Below are 23440 nucleotides of genomic sequence, written 5' to 3' on the forward strand. Positions count from 1 at the left end.
GGGGAAAGCAAGACTGACGTTCAAGGACACTCACACATTAGGAAAAACTATAACTACAAACTGCTCACAGCAGAGACAGGAGCCAGAGACAGAATCAAGAAGCTGGATTTCAACACGTTTTCTTAGGGAACCTCTACCATATCTGGGGACTAAGAAGGGGCTGGGAAAGCTCTTTGTCATTGTTATTTATTGAAGTACAGCTGACTTACAATACGGTGTTAGTTTCATATGGACAGCACAGTGACTGGGGAAAGCTACTTTGGAAAACCAACCATAGCTGGCTCTGAAAGGAGTATTATATCCAAAGAAGCCTGGACACTCGTGAGAATCTTCGTTATAAAGGTAGAGGGCATGTTTTAAAATTTAAATTTATTTTCTTGCATTAAAATGACAAAAACCTAGTTTGGAGGATACAAATTGTATTTCTCATACTACTCAATTTCTACAATATTGTGTCAGCTTCAGGTGTACAGCAAAATATATTGCTACTGTTTTCAGATTATTTTTCATTATAGGTTATTAAGATATTGAACACAGTTCCCTATGCTATACAATAAATCCTTGCTGCTTATCTATTTTATGTATAGCAGTTTGTATCTGTTAATTTCATACTCCTAACGTTTCCCTCCCCTCTGCCTTTCTCCTTCAGTAAACATAAATTTGTTTTCTGTTACTGTTTCTGTTTTGTATATATATTCATTTGCATTATTTTACATATTCCACATATAAGTGATATGATCTAATATTTCTCTTTCTCTCTGACTTACTTCACTTAGTATGATAAATCTCCGGGTATATCCATGTTGCAACAAATGGCATTATTTCATTCTTTTTTTATGGCTGAGTAATATTCCATTATGTGTTTACACATATATGTATATATACATACACACACACACCCCTCCACATGTCAAAATTAGAAGGCATCCTGATATGATAGTAGGAAAGAAGGCATGTGTTGGAGCAAAGCTGACCTGTGCCAAATCCCTCCGCTCATACTTATCAGTAGTATGGACTGAAATAAGTATACTTTTAGTATACTTTAGTATTTCCTTATTTGACTTTTAATGTCCTTATTTGTAAAGCAGATGATAATGCCTGTCTTCACAGGTTGCTGTAGGAATTAAGGCACATATATGTTAAGCCTCTAGTGTGACGGGTGACACATAGCAAACATTCATATTAACATATAATTATCAAGTCAGAGCTCAACTAACACACAAATACTCATTGTGGTGCTAATGACTCATCCATTCTACTCTTCATGTATTCCTTGAATTACTAAAACAGGCCAAACAAGTATTCAAAGATTCAGAACACAAACTGCCCCTGTCAGCAGGTATCAAATGAGGAAACAGACATTCAACTTACTACAAAACCACTACCAGCTACAGAACTCTGATGTCATCACGTATACACACACACAGAGGAAAACACTTCTGTAGATGAGGAACTGTTGAGGTTTTCACTCTGGAGGTAAGTACTTTGGCTATGAGGGAGGGTGGTGATGGAGAGATGGATGAATTGAGAATATGTTAAGTCATGGTGTGCCAAAATATATGGTCTTCTGATTTTCATTTTCTACATCTTAATTACTTCACATGCATTTTATTAATAAATTAGCATAAGAAGGTGGGAAGGAGACCTGGCAACGACTAATTGCTCTAATCTTAATTAACTTTGCCTAGGAAAATTTCTATTCAAGTCCAAGAAATAAAACAACGCAGAATATAATTTGAGCATATGTAATGTGATCACTGCTCTTGGCTACCTAGAAATACGACTTTACCACAACTGAGATAGTCCCCAACCACATAAAAACAATAAATATTCTAATAAATGTATCCCTGTTTATCCAAGTCTACCGTAGTCAGAACTCATACTGGCCAAATTTTGATTCATTCTGATGAATATGAGATAAAACCAGTATATGGTAACATACTGGGAGTAAGAAAACCATCCTTCAAAGCTGTCTTGAAGAGTTTTTAAAAAAATTTAAAAATTCTTTTCTGCATGTCAAAGGAGTACTTCAATCACTTTGCCTTTCTCATACTGAGAGATAAAAAATAAGTGTATATCTTGGTTCAGTTAACACAAAGCCTTACTGTGTAACTCTTCTAAAGAGCTTGCTACTCATGATCTTGGGCACAACAAACGGTGTGTACACTAGCTCTGGTCAGTTGTAGAAAAAATAACAGTGTGATCGTTTCACATTATCCAAAGCACACAAGATACAGCAAGGAGGCACTAAGTCTGCCACCACAATGCGAACTTTCTGAAAAGACAAGGAGAGCTGAACTAACGTAACTGGTTTAATAATTAGGAACTACTCGGTTCTTCTTCCAAAAGATGAAGAACAGGAGGGACCAGTAGAAATCTGCTAACAACCAGAGGTGCCATAAGAACTCCCGTAAGGTGGCTATTTTTGAACACTCTGTTGGGGATTTCTGTCCTCTTTAGTACCTTCCCATATTTTCAAACTTCTTACAATGAGCACAGAACATCCTTCTAAGGTCAGAAAAAAAAAAAAAAAAAAAAAACTTTCACCCAAAAAAGCTACTTGGAATAGGCACAAATAAAGCTCTCCAGGCTCATTAGTTGTGTGACTCTAACCATGTAGCCCACATAGGACTAATAGAGTGGAGAAGAGTGTGTCAGCTCCTAGATGTCCTGTGTCAGCCCCTGCCAGCCCCCTGACTCCATTTCTGGATGTTCTCCTGCTCAGAAGTCCCCAGCATTAAATAGGTGAATTAAATAAAATTTGATTTTACCCAAATTACACATCTAAAAGGTAGAATGACAGGGCATATTTATAACCTCACTTGAAGGTTTTATGGTTTTGCTTTTTTTTTTTTCTCCCGCTTGTTCGATTTTTGCATATATAACATCTTAAAAACCTAACTTAAAGGCTTCCCTGGTGGCTCAGTGGTAAAGAATCCACCTGCCAATGCAGGAGCCTCGGGGTTCAATCCCTGATCTGGGAAGATCCCACAGGCCAAGGACAAATTAAGCCCGTGGGTCACAACGATTAAGCCAGTGCTGGAGCACCGGAGCTGCAACGATGGAATCCCGTGCTCCGCAACAAGAGAAGCCACCATAACAAGAATAGCGCAGAGCGCACCTAGATAGTAAGGTCTCCTTGCTGTAACTAGAGAAAAGCCCACACAGCAATGAAGACCCAGCTCAGCCAAAAACAAATACATTTTTTAAAAACTATACATAAAAAACCCTAACTTAGAGCAGACACAGCCCTGTGTTAGGTTCTGAGAAGACATGGCAGAATAGTAAATTGCCTCTCACCTCTAACGAGACAAAAATCAAGAAAAAAAAAATTTTTTAATTAAAAAAAATTAAAATACAGTCTGACTGGTGTAGGAACAGAAGTGATGTCAAAGTATGGAAATAGAGCATTCGACAAGAAATTAATCTCTAGGATACAGAAGACTCATGGACAGTGGTCTATAAAAACAGTTCTGTTGAACAAGGAATATGAACAAAGGCCCAGAGACGGGAGCCAGTACAGCAAGTTTGGGAAATGCTCAATATTTGGATGTGGTATGAACATCACTGTCCAAAACTGACTCAACAAGCCAAGGGATCATGGACCTACCACGTATGTTGGTTTTCCAGGATTTTCAGGATTAGTTCCTATTTCTGGACAGTGTCTGATACTTTAGTTCTTTGCTAACAGAACTGATAATGAAAGGTGTTCTAGAATAAGCTCAAGGAAAAAAGTCAGGGACCAACCAAGCTGTATGACCTTGGGCATTGCATTTAAACTCTGCAAATCCCAATGATCGTAGGTGGGCAAATAAAATGAGACTGGTTGGATAATTTCTAAGATCCTTTCTATTCCAAATCCCAATTTAGGTCAACAATTTATCAAATAGCTATTCAGTAGAAGACACCAGCCTTCTGCTGGTGTATCAAAAATGAACAAAACAAAGCCTGCTTTCAAAAGCTGATACACAATATGAAGCAAAAGAGAAATAAATATACCTAAAAACAACAGCATGAGGCAGGATGTGAGACATATAGGAAAAGGACAAAATGCACAAGACAAAGGAAATCATGAGACAATTCTGAAGCACAGCGTGGAGTCTGGATGAGTACGGGGTTCATGAAAGGGCAGTGGAAAATGAAACCAGCAAGATTCGTTGGAAGAACACCTAACCCCAGAGCAAAAAACTCCCCGAGCATCTGGGAAACTTTCGTACATTACAAAGATGGCACTACGGGTCATTAGAAAAGGGAGGGGGACCCCCTCAATCAATGGTTCTGTGACAACTGGTTATTCACATGAAAGAATGAAATTAAATCCCTAACTCAAACTCTACACAGAAAAAAAAAATCTATTCTGGATGGATTAAGGCATAAATATGAAAGACCAAAATATAAAATTTTAGACTATAGAAGAATATACTTCATGAGATTCAGGAAGGATTTCCTAAACATAACACAAAAGAGTATAAAACAATCGACAACATTGATTACCATAAAATTAAAACTGAGTTCATAAGAAGATAACATTAAAAATTCAAGTCATCAGAAAATACCATTAAGTTAAAAAAAACTGGAAGAAATTCCAACCACATATATTAAAGCTTATTAAAATACATATACATATACACACACACATACACACAGGCTTCCCAGGTGGCGCTAGTGGTAAAGAACTCGCCTACCAGTGCAGGAGAACATAGGTTCAGTCCCTAGGTCAGGAAGATCCCCTGGAGGAGGGCATGGCAACCCACTTCAGTCTTCTTGCCTGGAGAATCCCATGGACAGAGGAGCCTGGCGGGCTACAGTCCATAGAGTTGCAAAGAGTAGGACAAAACTGAAGTGACTTAGTACGCACACACACATACACATATGTGCATTTAAAACTCCTGTAATTCATTAAGACAAATAGAAAAAATGAGCAAAAGACTTGAGTAGGTGTTTACAGAAGAAATATAAATGGCAATGAAATAAACGAAACAATGTTTAACTTCATTAGTAATCAGGGATATGGAAATTAAGTCCATTCAGAGATAATCATATTATACCCACTAAATTAGCAGAAATCTCTAGGCCTGGAAATATTAACTGCTGGCTGATGTGAAGTGATGAGAACTCATCTTTGAAAAATGCTTTGGCTTATCTGGAATTTCTAACATATTCATGCTCTGGGTGTTATTAATTTACTCTCAGATGAGAAACAGTTGAAAAGTGGGTACCATTAGACATGTACATGAATGGTCCTAGTAGCACTTTTCACAATAGAAAAAAACAACCTGAAAACAAGCCAAATATCACTGAGTGTAAAATAAATAAGTCAATTATGGTTTAGTCACAGCACCAAATGTTGCAAAGGAGGGAAGCAATTCAACATAACATAGCTGAAAACTAATACTGGGTGAAAAAAACAATTGCTGAAGACTATAAATATACGTCAAAAAGAAGCAAAAGTAAACTCTGTTTAGGAGTACATACATATTTGTTTAGGATAGTTTTAAAGACCAGGAAATGATAAGCACAAAATTCAAGTAATATTATTTCTGAAGGAGAACCAGTGGGATGAGAATAAAGGAGAAACACACAGATGAGTCAAGGGTTGATTAACGTTCTATCAATATGGTGGTGAAGTGCACAGATACCCTGATTCTTTGAACCAAACTCATCTGCAACAGTTGGTCACGAAATTATTTGATTTCACAAAGAAGGAACCATTGGCAGCTGTGAGAAGGACAGAACTATAAGAAACACTTGGTTTAGAAAGAATTGCTATATCAGAGTTCCTAAATTGGCAAAGCAGTACCAGCTGTTCCCACCTAACTCGGTCAACAACAATGGTGCCCAGCACTGTAGCAGGAACTATGCTCAACACTACGATGAGCACAAAGATACAACCCCACTTATAAATATGATCACTTATCATTTATATCCTGGACCCAGGAGATGTTAGATGAGCGCTAGTAGGAATCTCCATTTGTGGGCCCCCTTGAGCTTTTGTCAGAACGGAAACATATGGTACAACTTCCAACCCTGAGTTCTTAAAACTCCGTTCCATTATTATATCATGTTTCTTATTTAATCACATCCTTTTGATCAATACCTCAGTTCCTTTATCCTAGCAGGAAGAGTCAAGTTCCTAAAGACTGAAATGCTGAGTACCATTATCCAATGCCAGTCATCCAAGTTATTTATGATCCAACATGAAAATCTAAGGCTTAATTCAATGGGGAGGAGAAACCTGGGTGGCCACCATAATCCCTTACACTTTGCTGCAACCAGGATTGTCAAATAACTTCTCTAAAAGAAAAAAAAAAAAAACCCGGATCAGTTGCTACATTTGCTCACAATCAATGCACCCATTAAAACCAGTGGCTCTCAACCTTTGGTTCCCAAACTGAGACTCACCTGAGGAACTTGCAAACAGTATCAGTGGGTCCTCTCCCCTGAGATGCTGAGTAAATTTTTCTGAGATGGAGGTCCTGGCATCAGCTGATTGAGAACATGAGGATGAAATTTTCTCTTCAAAATTTAAATTACACACATATGTATCTCTCTAAACAAAGGTGACGTTCAACATTTGGCGCTCATTTTTCAATCTACTGTTTCAATGAAACTGCTTAAATATTAAATATCAATTTCAAACATTAAAGATAGTAGGCACACACATTCAAAGCACTTCTCTGTCATCTTTTCACTTAACCTGGGTGACAACATTACAGATGTCAGCTTTTCTACCAGTTTGGGGTAAAAAAAGGAGGGTCGGGCAGGGGGCCCTTTGGGTGATGGCTGGGAATTGGCAGCTTTAAAACCTAATTATTATTTCCAGCAGCAAGAACCTTCACTGACAGCTGCTAAAAATAACCAAACCCTGAATATTTTGACACCTAATCTCCAAGAATCAAAAGTTTTCCACACCCTCCATGTCTAACACTTTCCCAACAAGGTGCCTTCAATATGAATAATCATTACAGGATCACCAAGTTTATAAGCTGCAGCTCAACTACAGGGATTGTTATTTGCAAATTATGGTGGCCATCAGAGATGCAGAATTCACTGTAAGATAAAGATCAATGGAACTTCCCCGGCCATGGTCCAGAGGTTAGAACTCAGATTCCACCACAGGGGGTGAGGATCCAATCCCTGTGAACTAAAATTCCACATGCCACAAAGTGTGGCCAAAAATAAAAAAAATACCAGAGATGGCAAGAAGGGGAAGCAATTGAGGCTTTCAAAATTACATCCAGTCACTCTCTTTGGATCCAAATTCATGACCTTTTGAGGGTATCATTGGCAAGTTGCCGCCAGCCTCAAAAAGCTTTCTTCTAAGAAATACAAGTCAATTGTGCTGTGTTTAGTCACTCAGTTGTGTCCGACTCTTTTCAACCCCATGGACTGTAGCCCACCAGGCTCCTCTGTCCATGGAGATTCTCCAGGTAAAAACAATGGAGTGGGTGGCCACGCCCTCCCTCCAGGGGATCTTCCCGACCCAGGGACTGAACCCAGGTCTCCCACATCGCAGGTGGATTCTTCACCATCTGAGTCACGAGGGAAGCCCAAGGATACTGGAGTGGGTAGACTATCCCTTTCCAGGGGATCTTCCCTACCCAGGAATCGCATCGGGGTCTCCTGCATGGCAAGTTGATTCTTTACCAGCTGAGCCACCCGGGAAGCCCACAAGTCTATTACTTGTACACATTTAGAATCTGCTCCATCTAGGGGCCTTCTAAGCACCCAACCTCTGAATCCATCTGAATTAACACCACCTCATCACAATGGCGGAGAAGGCAATGGCAACCCACTGCAGTACTCTTGCCTGGAAAATCCCATGGACGGAGGAGCCTGGTAGGCTGCAGTCCATGGGGTCACGAAGAGTCAGACATGACTGAGTGACTTGACTTTCACTTTTCACTTTCATGCATTGGAGAAGGGAATGGCAACCCACTCCAGTGTTCTTGCCTGGAGAATCCCAGGGACAGGGGAGCCTGGTTGGCTGCCATCTATGGGGTTGCACAGAGTCGGACACGACTGAAACGACTTAGCAGCAGCAGCATCACAATGGACCTAGCTCACCATTCCAACTGGAAAGTCTTACCTTCTCACCACACATGAATATCCAGATTTAAATAGGGAAACATGGAAACTGGAAGCAATGTCCTTATCCAGATAAGAATTAGGAGTTATGTGGCAAATACTCAAGTTATTTCCTTGGATAAAACATAAGGTTTTCTCTTCTAACTCATGGGAGTAACATCACATAGTCTGAGCAGAAGTGATTATCTTCATCCTATGTAGAGAATTTTTAATAACCACATTTAGAACATATTTAGGGTCTTCTAGTGGATTCATACTGACTGAACAAAATTTTTACCAAAGATGCAGAGGGTAAGTAATTGGAACAAAAGCTTGACTCACCCTAAATTTCATAAAAACACAAAACCAATTTATGATATAGATACAGATAACATAATACAAATAACAATGTAATACAATATTCATTAGCTCTGTATGATAAACCAACGTGAGCCCCTTAAATCATAGCCTCATATTTCTATGATTCAGAACAGCACCAAAGATGAAAAATCTATCCTATTTGAAAGGTATTTAGAAAAATATAAACATTTTAAACAAAAGGGAAACATCCTTTAACAGCAGGGTGAAATGATCAATAGGCTTTAGTCTCAGGGTATCATTCTTTTGAATTCCTTAGTGCCTCTATTGATTGTGATTGTTATTATGGGTCCAAAAAGGAGAAGAGGCAAGAACACTGAGAAAATGAAGATCTGGGTTCACGGGCAAACATTCATAGAAATGACCTGCTACAAGGCAAGCAATCTACACTGCTTCTTTAGACCTCAGTTGCTTATGCAGAGATCTGAGCTTCAGCATAGACATTTTAGGGTTTCCCTGGTGGCTCAGATGGTAAAGAATCCGTCTGCAATGGAGGAGGTCCAGGTTCAATCCCTGGGTGAGAAAGATCCCCTGGAGAAGGAAATGGCAACCCTCTCCAGTATTCTTGCCTGGAGAATTCCAGACAGAGGAGCCTGGCGGGCTACAGTTCATGGGGTCACAAAGAGTCGGACACAGTTGAACAACTAATACTCACTCACTAGACATGTTAGGATCCTATAAATTTTCAGCAATACAATTTTATGATTCTTTACAAATGGGATGCAGCGGCACATAGAAACTTACTCATCAAATTAATGTTTATCACGTGTTAATAGAAGGCCACTCACATGCTTTCGAGCTTCTGCTTTTAGACAGTGCTCCTCAAACACTAAAGGAATTTCTCTGGCAGGAAACAGACCAACCTCGTACAAACTGGGTTGGCCAAAACGTTGGGATAAGGGAAAACTTGAACAAATGTTTTGGTCAACCCAATATATAGACTGCTGAATCAAAACCTCACAGGGATACCAAACCTAAAAACGACAATGGATACACACACACACACAAAAGAAAAAGCAACCCAAACACTAAAAGATGGTCATCAAACTGCAAGAAAACAAAAGAGGAAAGGAAGACAATAGACAACACTCCTCCACAAAGCTATAAAAAGCTTTATTAGCAGAGCTCAAAGACAATCATTGAAATGAGGACCAACTGATTCCTCGATGCTTTAAATCTAACAAAAGGTGGCAAAAGTCCTTGTCTTGAGACAAACTAGAAGGTTGAGGGCTGTATCTCGTGACCTTTGTTTGAATTAAAGCCGTTTTACTAAAATAACTTGAGAAAGGTTCGAATCTAGAAATTTACCATGAAATAGCATATAGATGGTTTCTGCTAAAAAATAAAAAGTCAACCTAGCAATTGTGGGCCCATACACCCAACTGGGCAACAATGGGCTGCCGTGGAGGGATTCTAACCCACTCGGCCCTTTCCCACACTCACCCCACTTCTGCTGCTGGAGCTGCACATGCATGCAATAGTTTACAACCACTGATTTAAGAGAAACTCACATGTAAAAATTACACTTCTTTTACTGATGATTCTTGAAAACACTTGAGCCAGGGCTCATTAACAACATTTTTAAAGTCTTACTAACTTGTCCTAAAAATTCTCCTTTCAGAGGACTTGTTATTGAAGGCTTTGACACATTTAAAATACCATGAAATGCCTCCTGATATGCCAAAAATACTGTGAAGAAATGGTACTGGAAACAACCAAGTAGCATCATACAATAATATTAGAGCAGGAAGGAAGTTTGATGATAATGTTGTCTCTTCTCATTTTAGAAATAAAAGAACCAGAGGAAAAAAGTGACCTTTGCAGGACATGCAGCCTTTAACTTTGCAGCTTAACACTGCTGAAATAGGAAGGCAGGGTTTTGTTTTTTTCTGTTATTATTTTTAAAGCTACTTTTTTTTCTTTTTGGCCATGCCACATGGTACGTGGGATCTTAGTTCCCTGACCAAGGATCGAACCTGTGCCCCCTGCAGTGGAAACACAGAGTCCTAACCACTGGACCACCAGGGAAGTCCCAGGAAGGCAGTTTTGACTTGGCGAGGAGACAGGGAGCAAGAGGAGACAGAGCTGGGGGTTGTATGGGAAAGATCAGGGAGAAAGCGAGAAACAGGGGCACTCAAATTAAGAACCTGACGATCAAGTCAAAACTGTGTCTCCATCTCAAGTGTTATTAATGGCATTTAAATTAATAGCATAGAACTTTAATGATGTAAGTTTGCAATGATGATGACATATGACATTCTGCTAATATATAATACATACATACAGATATCTGCACATTAAGGCCCTTATCCCCTTGACAATTATTAATAATTGACTGCACAAGTGATGGTGTTGTCTGCTGCAGGATATGATAGGGGAGGGCTGTCTTTTCACATTGCTCTCCAAGATTGATGCGCATTTCAAGCTATCTGCTAAACTTGCGATAATAGCCAATGGGTTTTAGTTTTCATTTTTGTATTTGGGATGGGCAGGTGGGGTTTTATTTTTATTTTCTCTCTGATCCAAGGTGAAAAAAAAAATGACAAATATTTTTAAAACCATTCTTCCTTTAAAGCAGACCCCCAAAACACTTACACCCCACCCACACACCTCACACTGACAAAACTTATGGACCTCCTGATTGCCCTTTTTTTTTTTTTTTTTGAAGGGAGGTAACTTTGCAAGTTTCCTGATGCAAGCTTCTGGCAATCACTGGAGCTGTGGGTCCCTAGGCTGAGGGAGATACAAGGGTTGACTATTCAGATGAAGGACAGTTACAATTTTCCCAGCTCCTTTCAAAAGGCTTACAACATGTATTTCTCCAGCAAAGAATTTTATTTTGTGGTCTGTATTTTTTATCTATTTCTTTTTAAAAAATAGGGGAGATAATTCTTAAAGACACATTGATGAAAATTATTATTGGGAGTCCAAATACACGATTCAGTTCAGCTCAGGCACTCAGTCGTGTCCGACTCTTTGTGACCCCACGGACTGCAGCATACCAGGCTTCCCTGTCCATCACCAGCTCCCATAGATTACTCAAACTCATGTCCATTGAGTCAGTGATGCCATCCAACCATCTCATCCTCTGTCGTTCCCCCTTCTCCTCCTCCCAGAAAACTTCCAGGTACAAATCAAAAGACTTTAATCTTATCTCGAAACTGTATACAGAGAGAAAAAAAGCACAAGATTACTGGGTTAGCCCAAAGGTTCCTTTGAAAAATACAAACATACCTTTTGGCCAACCCAATAATAGTAAACACAAGATAGTTAGAAAGAGATTCAGATTAAGAAGCCAGTACTGTATTTCTAAAGAGTGCTTTGTGCCTATAATGACATCTTTAAAATAAAACTGCAGAAGAACAAACTGTGATATTACTTTAATGAACTAAATTTTAATCCCTTTAAGAAATTTAGTTAGCAAATTCCTCAGCATAGTTTACATACCACTGAGGCCATACGATAGTATGTGTGTGTGCTCAGTCGCTCAGTCGTGTCTGACTCTTTGAGACCCCATGGACTGTAGTCTGCCAGGCTCCTCTGTCCATGGGATTCTCCAGGCAAGAATACTGGAGTGGGTTGCTGTGCCCTCCTCTAGGGGATCTTCCCGACCCAGGAATTGAACCGGGGTCTCCTGTATTGCAGGCAGATTCTTTACCATCTGAGCTAACAGGGAAGCACGTACTATGGGACACAGTATACCATTTTTCATATATTCACAATTCTACTTGCCTCCATCACTCCTGACACTTTTCTATTTGTTCCATTTCCCAGATGGGGCCACTTATGTTCATAACCAAGAGAAACATACCACTGCATAAACCAAGAAGTCAACAGGTATCACTGAAATTTTTTACTCATTTATTTCTCCTTCTATCACACCTGTTCGTGGATTCCCAGTCCTGTCTCAAAAGTAGTATGAGCAGAACGTTGTAAGGTCCAACTTAAGTTCAACCAACCTATTTGGTACCAAAATAAATAGAACAGACTGACAAAGTAGTCAGAAAGTCCCAGAAACCATTTGGAGACGCGGCGTCTGGTCCTAGTGCTATTTATGACTCTCTGTCCAGCCTTGGTTGGGGAAAAAAAGTCTCTAAAGCTTAATTTCATCATCTGTTCCATAGCCGGGTGGATGTAAAAATATAAAACTATCCCAACTGTAAATGGACCTAAAAATGTCAAATTGCATGCAAATGAATTATTCAAAACAGCCATCCGTGATAGTGTCACATCTTACACTTTATCATCTTTTTAGAATAATGTATCCAGGAATGTGGGGCTTCCCTGGTGGTTCAGCAATAAAGAAACCGCCTGCAATGCAGGACCTGCAGGTTTGATCCTTGGATTGGAAAGGTCCCCTGGAGGAGGGCACAGCAACCCACTCCAGTATTCTTGCCTGGAGAATCCCACGGACAGAGGAGCCTGGCGGGCTCCAGTCCATGGGGTCGCAAAGAGTCGGACGCGACTGAAACAACTTAGCATGCACGCGTGCATCCAGGAATGTAGGCTTTACAATCTGTTGGGGGGGGGAGGGTGCGTATGTAAAACCCTCTTACAGTTATTTAATTTTTTATGGCAACTAAATTTTCCTGAATGTTTTATCACAATATTGAGTAAATTTAAAGAAATGGTATCTTTATTATTATTTATACCTTAACATAATATGGTTAAAGTAAAAAACTATCGGTTAGCATGTGTTATGGGACCAGCCCTTCCAGTGCTGGGTTAAGTAACATTAAGTAAGACAGCACAGTGTGCAGGAGCAAAGGAGGACCCAAAACCTACTCCCACATCATGTCAGGATCCAGTTGCTTGGGGAGCATATGTACCCCATATGAACATTCCTCTGTTTTCATTTTTAACCAACTGTTTCTGTTCAACCTCTCCCTTCAGTACAGCCTCATTTTCAATATCCTGAACTCGGGATCATTTTCAAGTATAGTGCAAGTCAAGAGATACGATAAGATGAAAGGAGGCAGAAAAGGTCCTTATTCAACAAAATTCTGACTTTGGGCAAACTGTTCAACTTCTGGGGGACTCAGTTTCTTCTTAAAGAAATGAACTAGGCACAGACATAAGTCCTCCATTTCTTCAAAACAAAACCCAAGCCTTTGAAAATATTACACCCATCGTTTCAAATGCTGGAAGCAAGACATAAGATTACATCAGAATGGGGCTCTCCCTGAAAGTTTTATAAGTGGTTCTACATTTCTCTGTGTTAAAACTGACATTTGTCTTTGCCTATTCTTCTATTGGCATTTTTTTACAACACTCTTACATAGGACTCTACTTCATACTGTCTTCCAAGTAAAAAGCAATACTGAAAATTAAAAAAAAAAAAAAATTTAAATCTTGAATTACTACCATCCATGACCTGCTACTCAAAGTGTGGTCAGACAGTGTCATCTGGAAGTTTGTCAGAAAATGGAGACTCGGGCCCCTCTCCAGATTTACGGAATCCGAATGTGCATTTTAACAAGATGTGCAGTGATTCAAATGTACATTAACATTTGAAAAGCCCTGATATGTGTGTTTCAAATATTACCAGCTTAGCTTTCATAACCCATGATCATTTGGTTTCCCTTCCTCTTCCAGGAGATTTTATTAAATTAAATTCAAATAAAGACAGTAACTACTAAATAAGTACTGTGACAAGGCAGGAACCACTAATCTCACAAAAACAACTCCACAGAGTGTGCCACAAATTTCTTATAGAGGCAAATCTTCTCATCCGATATTTAGTAAATACACGTGCTTTTATAGTAAAATCTATGAATGACATTAAGCCTAGTTGTCCCAATGTTGGTTGGGCCCTTGAAGTCATCAGGATTTCTTTGTTTTATCTCCTACTTCCTATGTATCTCCTACTTCCTATGACTGTCTGCAATCACTTATCTTCCGGGGATGTCTGCAATATCATTTTCCCTGGGACTTACCTGATTGAGAAGTTACACCATTCAGTGGAAGTAAAACAATACATCTTGTAAAACCCATCCTGAGTCAAATTCCACGGCGTTGCAGTGAAATTACCCCCACATACTTCCTCCCATTCTTATAAGCCAGGTTCCAGCAGAAGCATATACAGAGTGTCAAGGTCTCTCATTCTGGGGAGAGAGGCTCTTTAGCACTTTATGAACCAGAAATCTGGGGGCAGAAAGTCAATACCTGCCTTAAGTGAGGCTGTAACCGACCTCACTTGGAAGACAGCTTTTGGCTTCCGGCTTCCTTAATTAGGAAGGAAACTGTCAGAAGAAACTGATCATACAGGAAAAATACAGGCCTCCCTGAACTCCTGTCCTCTTGGAAACAGTATTACGAAACATATTACAACCTGAAACATCAGGGAACATTTTACATCCTGTCGTAGTCTGACGGAAGCCGACAAGCGGACTCCACCTTCTGGTTTCCACTTTAGCCCCATCAACACAACCCTAATATTTCTGCCCCTAATTTCTTAGTCCAGGGAAGTCCAGAGAGGGCGGGGGTGTGGAGAACATCATACGCGGTCCCCACCGTCCTGCGCACAAATTCACTTTTCAAAGAAATCCTCCAGAAGCACGAGAGAGTGCACCGTGGATTTCTAACATGGTCCAAACTGAATACAGGAACATCCGCCTAATTTCTGCCCGTTATCTACGCACAGCATGTGTATGCGCACAGTAAGAGCAGACAACGCAATGTGGTACAAAACAATTAAAAGTTCTTCTCAAAGTGGAGATGCAAAACAGAACGAATCTCTCTCTTCTATAAATGAATCGAGCCATCTGCCTCGCAGAAGCAGCAGCAGAAGTACTCAAAACAGCAGAAACAGCAACCTCTGGTGTTAAAAATCTAGTCTCGAATCTCATTCTTCACATTTCCCCGGCAAACAAGGCTAAAAATACAAGACAGGCAACAAATAGTCTCTTGGGATCTGCCATTCCATGGATGGCGTATTCAATCAGAGCAATATTTTGTGCTGAAATTCAAAATTGGGGGTGGGGGGAGGCAAGCTATCACATTAGAAGCTGGCGCTCGGAATTTCAAGTGTAAATCTGATCCCAAAGTATATTGAGCTGAATGGTGAGAGGGTGGCTGTTTCCATACAACATAAATCTCTGAGATGTAGCTGAATACATTTATAGATTTATTTAAGCTCCTCTAAATTCTTCTGCAAATCTCATAGTTAGAGAGATAATTTTAGCCCTCATGTCACCAAAATATCAGAGCCGTTTTGCTTTCGGCACAGTTTAGAAAAGCCTCTCTACCGTGGGCTCTGGAGCAGGACTGCGTGGGTTCAAATCCAGGCACCGCCACAGCCTAAACTCCGTGGCCTTGAGCAAAGAAGCTGACCTCCTGTGAAGTTGTTCTCCTGTCTTAAACAGAAAAATCGTAAGAGCGTTCACCTCAAAGAGTTATTTTAAGCATTCTATGAGTTAACACGTGTAAAACTCTTGAGAGTAATGAACGAATGTGTGGGTGCATGCTCTATTGCTTAGTAACCAACTCTTTGCGACCCTATGGACTGTAGCCCACCAGGCTCCTCGGTCCATGGGATTCTCCAAGAACGCTGGATTGGGTTGCCATTTCCTCCTCCAGGGAATCATCCCCCACCCAGCAATCAAACCCACATCGCCTGCATTGGCAGGAGGATTCTTTACCACTGAGCCACCAGGGAAGCCCATAAATACAGTCACTACTAGTATTATTTAATATTCAAGCAAGGCTGCAAAAACACCTTCTCTTAAAGAACAGGCATGATAGAAAGAGTAGCAGCAACACAATGACAGGTCTCCTGCCAATGGTGGGCTCTGAAGACTCTGGTGGCTGAGCAGGTAAGTGCTTTTACCTAGAGTCTGCGGCCAAGGATGACAGAGGAAAGCTCCCTGTGGTTATTCGAGGCTGTTTGTTCATGAAGGCAGCTGAATAAGGAGGACAGAAGAAAAGACAATAACGCAGTGGGTTAAGTGGCACCACCCAATGAAAGGAATGATCAGAATTCATGGCAAAGGTGTAACAAGAAGGGGGCCATGTTCTGGCTCTGTGAACATCTGCGTCTGCCCATTAAGAAGACATCCTGTACCACCGCCACCACCTTCCTTAAGAGGATGTGATGCAATAAATATTTCTTCGTACACCTGTCTTTGGGATTAGACTATAACACCTATGGTCTGGGTCCCCAGCCTCCATATTTAAAAAAGAAGACAGACCCAAGGAAGTGATATCAAATTTCATGAACTCTTGAACAGACTATTTCTTGAGAAACCTTGAAAGCTGGCACTATTTTAAATTGGGTCCTTATTTTGTGGAAGGAGGATGGTGAAAAGTTTGAGTCATTGAGGCAACAGGAGAGGGTTTCCCTAACTGTTGAGAAAGCAACGCATGGACCTACCAGTCCCACTTAGAGAGTTTTGATGGAACTCACTGAGGATTCCTGGGGTTCCACAGGTTTTCCCAGCCTGCAGGGTACCACTCAGAAAACCACAGACAGGTCATTCAAAGAGTGAGGAAGAACAGAAGGCTGGCATTACTATCTTTCCTAGTAAGAATATTAATTTTTTAAAAAGTGACAGGTGTTGCTATTATCCGAGAAGGCGATGGCACCCCACTCCAGTACTCTTGCCTGGAAAATCCCATGGACGGAGGAGCCTGGTGGGCTGCAGTCCATAGGGTCGCTAAGAGTCGGACACAACTAAGCAACTTCACTTTCACTTTTCACTTTCATGCATTGGAGAAGGAAATGGCAACCCATTCCAGTATTCTTGCCTGGATAATCCCAGGGATGGGGGAGCCTGGTGGACTGCCGTCTATTGGGTCGCACAGAGTCGGACACAACTGAAGCGACTTAGCAGCAGCAGCAGCTGCTGCTATTATATGGCCAGGTAAAAACAATGAAATTTCTTAACAACTGAGATACTTAAAGAGATTTCCTGAGCAGAACCCTTTGTTGGGTAGGAAAAGAATGGGTCACTGGACTGCTCAAACTAAGAGCACAATCCAAGAGTCACAAAAAGAAAAACCTATAAAGAAATTGGGAGAAAAGGCTCTTTTTTCATAGCCCTCTGTGGAGGGGCAGCTTTTGGAGGAAAAAGCAGCAGAATGTAGGGCAGGGGAGGCAGTAATAATGTTCACTAAGGAGAAAGTGAATAATATAGATTTAAAACTGTAGGAATGAGGGAGGTAAATGGATTTAAGTATGCACAAACCACATGACCTACTGTGCCCATAAAATAGACGTGTATTTCTCTTGCCCTTAATGCATTGCTACAGTTATAGTAAGGAAGATTTCATTGTCCAGAAAAATTTTTTACAGAAGACTGGGTAAAAGCACAGCCTATCTGAGATCATCTTCTTCCCTGCCTTCAGACTGGGATCTTGTAAGTACAGTATCTAACAGAGGAATTACAACCAGATCAACAGTGGTGCTCCTTTCTTTTAAAGAACAAAAACAAATCAGTGTGACAACATGATGGGGATTCAATTAGCACTTGGCAGGTCATGAATAACTTTTAAACCACCTTCTTTTAAGTTGGAAAGTGTTAAAATATACGGTAATCATGGTACCCAAGTGCCTTCCTTACAGTAAGTTATCCATCAGGAACCTAAATCTGAAGAAGTCAGTCTAGCTTACAAAGAGAACCAGAACGTAGTTTCTTCAGGCAGTCTGTTGCCCCAAGTATTTTCCTCTTTGAGGACATTCAAAGCCAATCCTCTGAAATCTCATTCTGATTTTCAGACGGTTTTACTTTAAATATGAAGTGAAAGAAAAGGGGAGGGAAAGGAGTTGGTACAATCATCTTGGAAACAAATAAATGATAGCTAATTGTAAAGAAATGGCTACTGAATTGTTCAATAGTATTATATAGTCAAAGTCAACAGCATAGTTCTGTCTATCCTGTTGTTTAGGGAAGGCTGAGTAGCTTGGTTCAAAACAATGTGAAAAGAAGAACAAAAAAACTATTTACTTGGATAAGTAAGAATGACATGAGGCCAACCCCAGAGACACCACTTAGCAAACACGTCCCCAGGGGGACCTCATCTTGCTTTCAATGAAGGGGCACCTTCCTGGGCTGGGAGAACTGCAGTAACACAGAAATGCACCCTTTGTGCTGAAAAACTCTTAATTGTGCCCACCTGTCCCAAGTCAGGTGTGTGTGGCTTCACAGATTTTGCAGCCTGTTTACTGCTCATTTCTTGGGGAATCTCTGACAGGTGCTAAAGGTAATGGGCTTGCTGCCCCAGCAAGTAAAATATTACAAGGGAAATATTAGTCAGATGTACAGCTCCACTCCATGTGTCTCGAACATTACTATGATCTGCGCAAGACATTTGTTGTAAATAAGCCTGCAGAGTGTACAGTATGTTTTCCAGGAGTCCTCCGAAGAACAGCTTGCCGACAAGAGGTGCTAGCCTTAGTTTCACAGCCAGCAAAACTCCATCCAAGAGGCTTTTTGGCAGGTCTGCATCTCGTTTCAAGCTAGATTCAAGACAGACCCATCAACCAAATTCCAAAGGTCAGTAATAGGTCACTCTTAGGTACAGCATAGAATAGCAAGTGGAAACTCAGACATTTGAAATCAACATGCAGGACGGAAAAGGCCCGCTTTCCCCCAGAACAGTGTATTAAAAACAACTCAGAGTTGACTTTGCAAGGAGGCATTCTCCCGTAGTAAATTAAATGGCTGAAGCTTGTGCTTCTTCCAGCAAGGAAAAGAACTATGCTCCCCATCACCAGTGTGTGCAATCACTGGCTCATTTTTAAGCCTTTCCTGCTTTTTAAAAAGCCTACTCCATTAAAAGAGGGAAAAAAAAAAACATTTCAGGAAATGAAATGCAAATAGTCACTGAACAGGATCATAAAAGGGGAAAAACCTCCACTTTTTTTTTTTTTTAATTCTTCATTCCAGGCAGCAAGACTGCTTTTAACATACCGTTAGCTTTTATAAAAATGAGATGATAGTGGTTCTTTTATGATCATCCTCAACCCTTTCCGCCCTTTTCTGTCTCCCGGATACTCACAGTATGTTCGAGGGAAATGAGGTGGGCAGGTCAGCTTCACCTCTCGCCAGACCAGCGTTAGGTAAATCACTGAATGTAATTTACAAATATCTAAGCCTAATGGATGGCACCCAGGAAAAAAAGAAAGGTAAAGAAGAGCGGGAAGGAGAAGCTTCCTGGTGATTTCAAAGGTAAAAGGCACAGTCCTCAAGCTATGCGTAACACTGCCTCTGATCACCTTCAAACAAGTCCGCGGGTTTTAAGTTGATGCTCCCGGTCCTCGCTCAAGGTGGAGCTGAAACCAGTTGCAAAATTTCCCTCTGCTGTAGTCCAGAGGAGCCAGGAAAAATGGGGTCTACGCTTCTAAGTAGAAAGAAGCAGCGGCTTCCCTGCCGCGCAGGGGCCCCGCGATGGCGAGCTCCCGGGCAGGAGCGGGCACCCGGTAGGGAGACGAGGCGCCGGGTGACCGGCCGCGGGCCAACTGCGAACCCGGCTGGGCACTGCAGGCGCAGTTACGCGCGGCCCGCGCACGCAGCTTTCCCGGGCTCACGGCGGCCTTCTCGAAAGAAAGCCCAGTGCTGCCCACGACTTCGGGCTGGTGTCACCCGAGGCGTGTCGAGCTTCGCGGACCTCAACCTGGGTGCTGCTCCCCAAAGGGAAAAGGCGCGATCGCCATTCAAGCCCACCCTACCGAGTCTCCCTGCACCCAGTCCCTTCTCTCCAGGAGCTCTCGGACACCCCTCCGGCGCCCACCCGAGAACTGGTTCGCTTCGGAAGGAAGTGGAGTAGACTCAGGAGAGCAAGATTGGAGTGAAAAGAGCGGGGGACTCCAGGCTGCAGCAATTGGGGAGGGCTCGGAAAACGGAACGAGCGAAGAGAATTCAGGCAGGGTAGGGGCCCCACGGTCCCAGCAACCTGTAGGATTGCAGCTGATCGCAAACTTGGGGTGGGAGACAGATAGTGGTCCCCTCGGAGGTCCTCCACGCCAGAGCCACCCCTTGCGCTCCGCGCGCGCGGGGAGGTGCAGGGCGCAACTTGGGAAGCCAAGGCCATAGGTGCGGGTCCCGATCGGTCGCCTCGCCCCCGCCCCCGCCGCCCGCTCGGCGCAGCGCTTACCTCGGGCAGCCGCAGTCCCCGCCGCCCAGAAGCAGAGCCCCAGCCAAGGGAGCCACCGGCGCGCCCCTCCAGCGCCTCTTCCTGCGGCGGCCTCTCTCCCCATGTTGCTCGCCCCGCTCGGGAGAACAGGTCCTCTTCCGCGCCCCAGGAGAGGCTCGGCGAGCCAAGGGGGCCGAGGAGAGTGGGTCCCGGGGGTCTTCAGCGAGTGACTGCTCCACGGCCGCTCCCTACAGCAGCGGGGCAGGGCACTCCGAGCCGCCGCGCGCTGGGCACCCAGAGGATGCGCGCGTCCCCATAGCCTCCCACGGCGGGGCGACCGACGCCGCCACGGTCACTGACGGAGTCGCCCACCTTCCCCTCCACACCGCTGGCTAACAGCTCTCCCGCCGCCGCCGCCGGGATCCGGACTAGGGAGGTAAGGAGGGAACCCGCATCCCTAATGAGACCCCCGCGGCCGCCCCTTCTCCTCCCCTCCGAGCGGCAGCCAATGAGCCGGGCCGGGGCGGGGCGGCGGGCGGGGCGGGGGCGGCCGGCCGCGCGGCGCTGGGTGGGGCGGGCGGCGGGAGGCGCAGGTGAGCCCCGCGGCGGCTGCGTGCTCCCCCCGCCCCGCCCCAGGTTCCCGCACGCTCCGCAAAAAAGCCTCGGCTCAGCGAGCGCGGACACGGGGCCTGAGCGAGGCTCGCGGAGGTCACGCGCACTCCAAAAATGCGAGCAGAGCCGGCGGGCCTCTTGGAGGCGAACCCAGCGCAGAAGATGTGGGCATCTCGGCAGCCTGAGTCTCCTGCTTCCTGGAAACCACTGTTTTGTTCAACTTTGAGCCCTTTCGTCAGCCCTGCCTCTCTAGCTTCCTTTCTTTTTTTTTTAAATCAAATCAGGCAACACTCTTGAAGCATTCAAAAAAAAAAAAAAGACTCAAATGCCAAGTGGGGGGAAAAATATCACTGGAATAAACCCATTATTGCAGCTAGGCGAAATATGCAAGGACGTACAGAAAGCGGTGGGGAATCATGGGTGTACTCGGAGAATGTGATTGAGTTTTCTTTTTTTCCCCCCAATTCCCTTGTCTGTGGTTCTAATCACCCTGGAATCCCCCCAACTTTTCAGAAAGCTTCCTCGTTTCTGACAGCTCCTGTTTTGTTTTAATCTGGGCCCTGGCTATTGCCTTTCTCCTAAGCATCAGGGAAAGGCAGTCGTGCTGGGCCTTTGTAAGAAGGAAAGAAGACTTTTCTTAAAAGTGTGGTTTGTTTTGAATAGACTGTCAAGTCTTTATTTAACTGCTTTTGAAAGTACCTTGTGGTTGCCTCTTTTTCTCCCTCCTGAAGAAGGAGTCATTTGAGAGACACTGCCTTGGGCCGCACAGTTTCAGAGCAAAGAACACCCCTGGGAGTTTGGCCCTGAGTTCAAGGCTCCATAGGCAGGGCATCTCATTCTCTCCCAGTATTGAGCCCCCCCGAATAGTATCTGAACTCAGCTGGTCAGACTGTGTGGACCCCACAGAAAATGAAGTCTTGGTTTGAAAGAAAGACAAAGTTCCCAATGGCTCCCCACTGCCCACATTCATCGATACAGTGCTTTTTAAAAATCCACCTCTCTGGTCAAGTTGTTACCTGCTTCCAAACACCTTTCTCGGGAGTACAAACAGTTTAAAGTGAGGTGATTGTTCTGGATGAGGTAATTGCGATAAATAGCTTTCTTCCGTGGAAAAACAGGATGATAGGCAGAAAGATTGATTCCTTGATAAACACGCGCGCCATTCCTCTCCAGAGTGCCACCAGACACGTGACTGGCAGCAATCGCTTCCTCGGCTCTTCTTGTCGCTCAATAAAAGGTTTGGAACCCGGTCAAGAAAACCAAGCTCTGGGGAATGAAGGCTTCGGAACAAAGACTGATGTGGGACTGGCCAGGGACTCGCCTGAAAATCTCTTTAGAATCTTGGTAAATGAGGGTTTTGTCCTTTTCCTCTGAGAAGGTGAATTGGGAATTAATCTACCAAATATGCTTTATCTGTCTCCTGGAAAATAGTCATTCATCCTCCAACTTTCCTTATTCTTCAAGACTATGTGACAGGTATATCACAAATGAGTATTTTCTTTAAAAAAAGAAAGAAAAAGGAATGACTGTTTCTCTGAGATAGTATTTAAGTACTACTGACTTCAAAGGGGTGCAAAAGTATAATAATTTTATTTTGAAAAAATATCTAGCAAATAGAGGAGCTAATAAGTTTAACAGGTGAGATCAATAAGTAAAATTGGGTTGACAATTAAGAAAGGAGGGAAACTAAGAATCTTTGAGTGCATACCCTGCTCAGTATATGCATATTACATACGGACATGTATATAGTACATGTGTGTATATATATATGTATATATTTGTTGTATATAAATACATATTATATATTTTTGTTTTTGTTGTTTCAGAAAAGACCCAAACTGTGGAAGTTAGGTACTATTATCCCTGTTGGGCAGATAGTCAGGCTGAGTAGAGAAGTGATTTGCTCAAGGTCACATAACCTGACTCAACTGGCAAAGAATTGGTACGCAGTGCAGGAGACCTAGGTTCGATCCTTGGATTGGGAAGATCCCCTGGAGAAGGAAAAGGCTATCCACTCCAGTATTCTGGCCTGGAGAATTCCAGGGATTGTATGGACCATGGGGTCACAAAGAGTTGGACACGACTGAGTGACTTTCACTCACTCACTCACATAACCAAGTGGCTGACCATCAAGAATGAGGCACCAGTTTGAACAATTCTAAACCCAAGAGAAAGCCTGAGGTTGTGTCCAGTCTGTCGGGTTTACCAGAGATAGACCTTCCCCCTCATCTTCTTCAATACTGTTTAAGTATTAGGTTGGGAGAGGTGGGGTCTTCAGTATTATGACACATAACAGACCATGTATTCATTT

At 42.7% G+C, this 23440-nt stretch overlaps 1 protein-coding gene and 1 non-coding gene across 10 annotated transcripts in view; both read right to left on the minus strand.

Moving 5' to 3' along the window:
- UNC5D (unc-5 netrin receptor D) overlaps positions 1-23440 on the minus strand; it is a 610447-nt gene that overhangs the window by 585625 nt on the left and 1382 nt on the right. For 8 of the 9 annotated variants that reach the window (XM_081523445.1, XM_081523443.1, XM_081523444.1 and 5 more), the window contains exon 1: positions 20539-20976. The exons of the other annotated variant lie outside the window; for it this stretch is intronic. In XM_081523445.1, coding sequence (XP_081379571.1) covers positions 20539-20641 — 103 coding nt within the window. In that variant the 5' untranslated portion in view covers positions 20642-20976. Of the gene's footprint in view, positions 1-20538; positions 20977-23440 lie in introns of those variants that run through there. 9 annotated transcript variants of the gene reach the window in all.
- TRNAG-UCC (transfer RNA glycine (anticodon UCC)) lies at positions 10401-10473 on the minus strand. Its single transcript has one exon. It is a non-coding gene; the product is annotated as a tRNA-Gly (tRNA).

Source organism: Giraffa tippelskirchi, chromosome 8 (genome assembly GCF_054371585.1).
Source record: "Giraffa tippelskirchi isolate mGirTip1 chromosome 8, T2T-mGirTip1v1.2.pri, whole genome shotgun sequence".
Classification (NCBI taxonomy): Eukaryota; Metazoa; Chordata; class Mammalia; order Artiodactyla; family Giraffidae; genus Giraffa; species Giraffa tippelskirchi.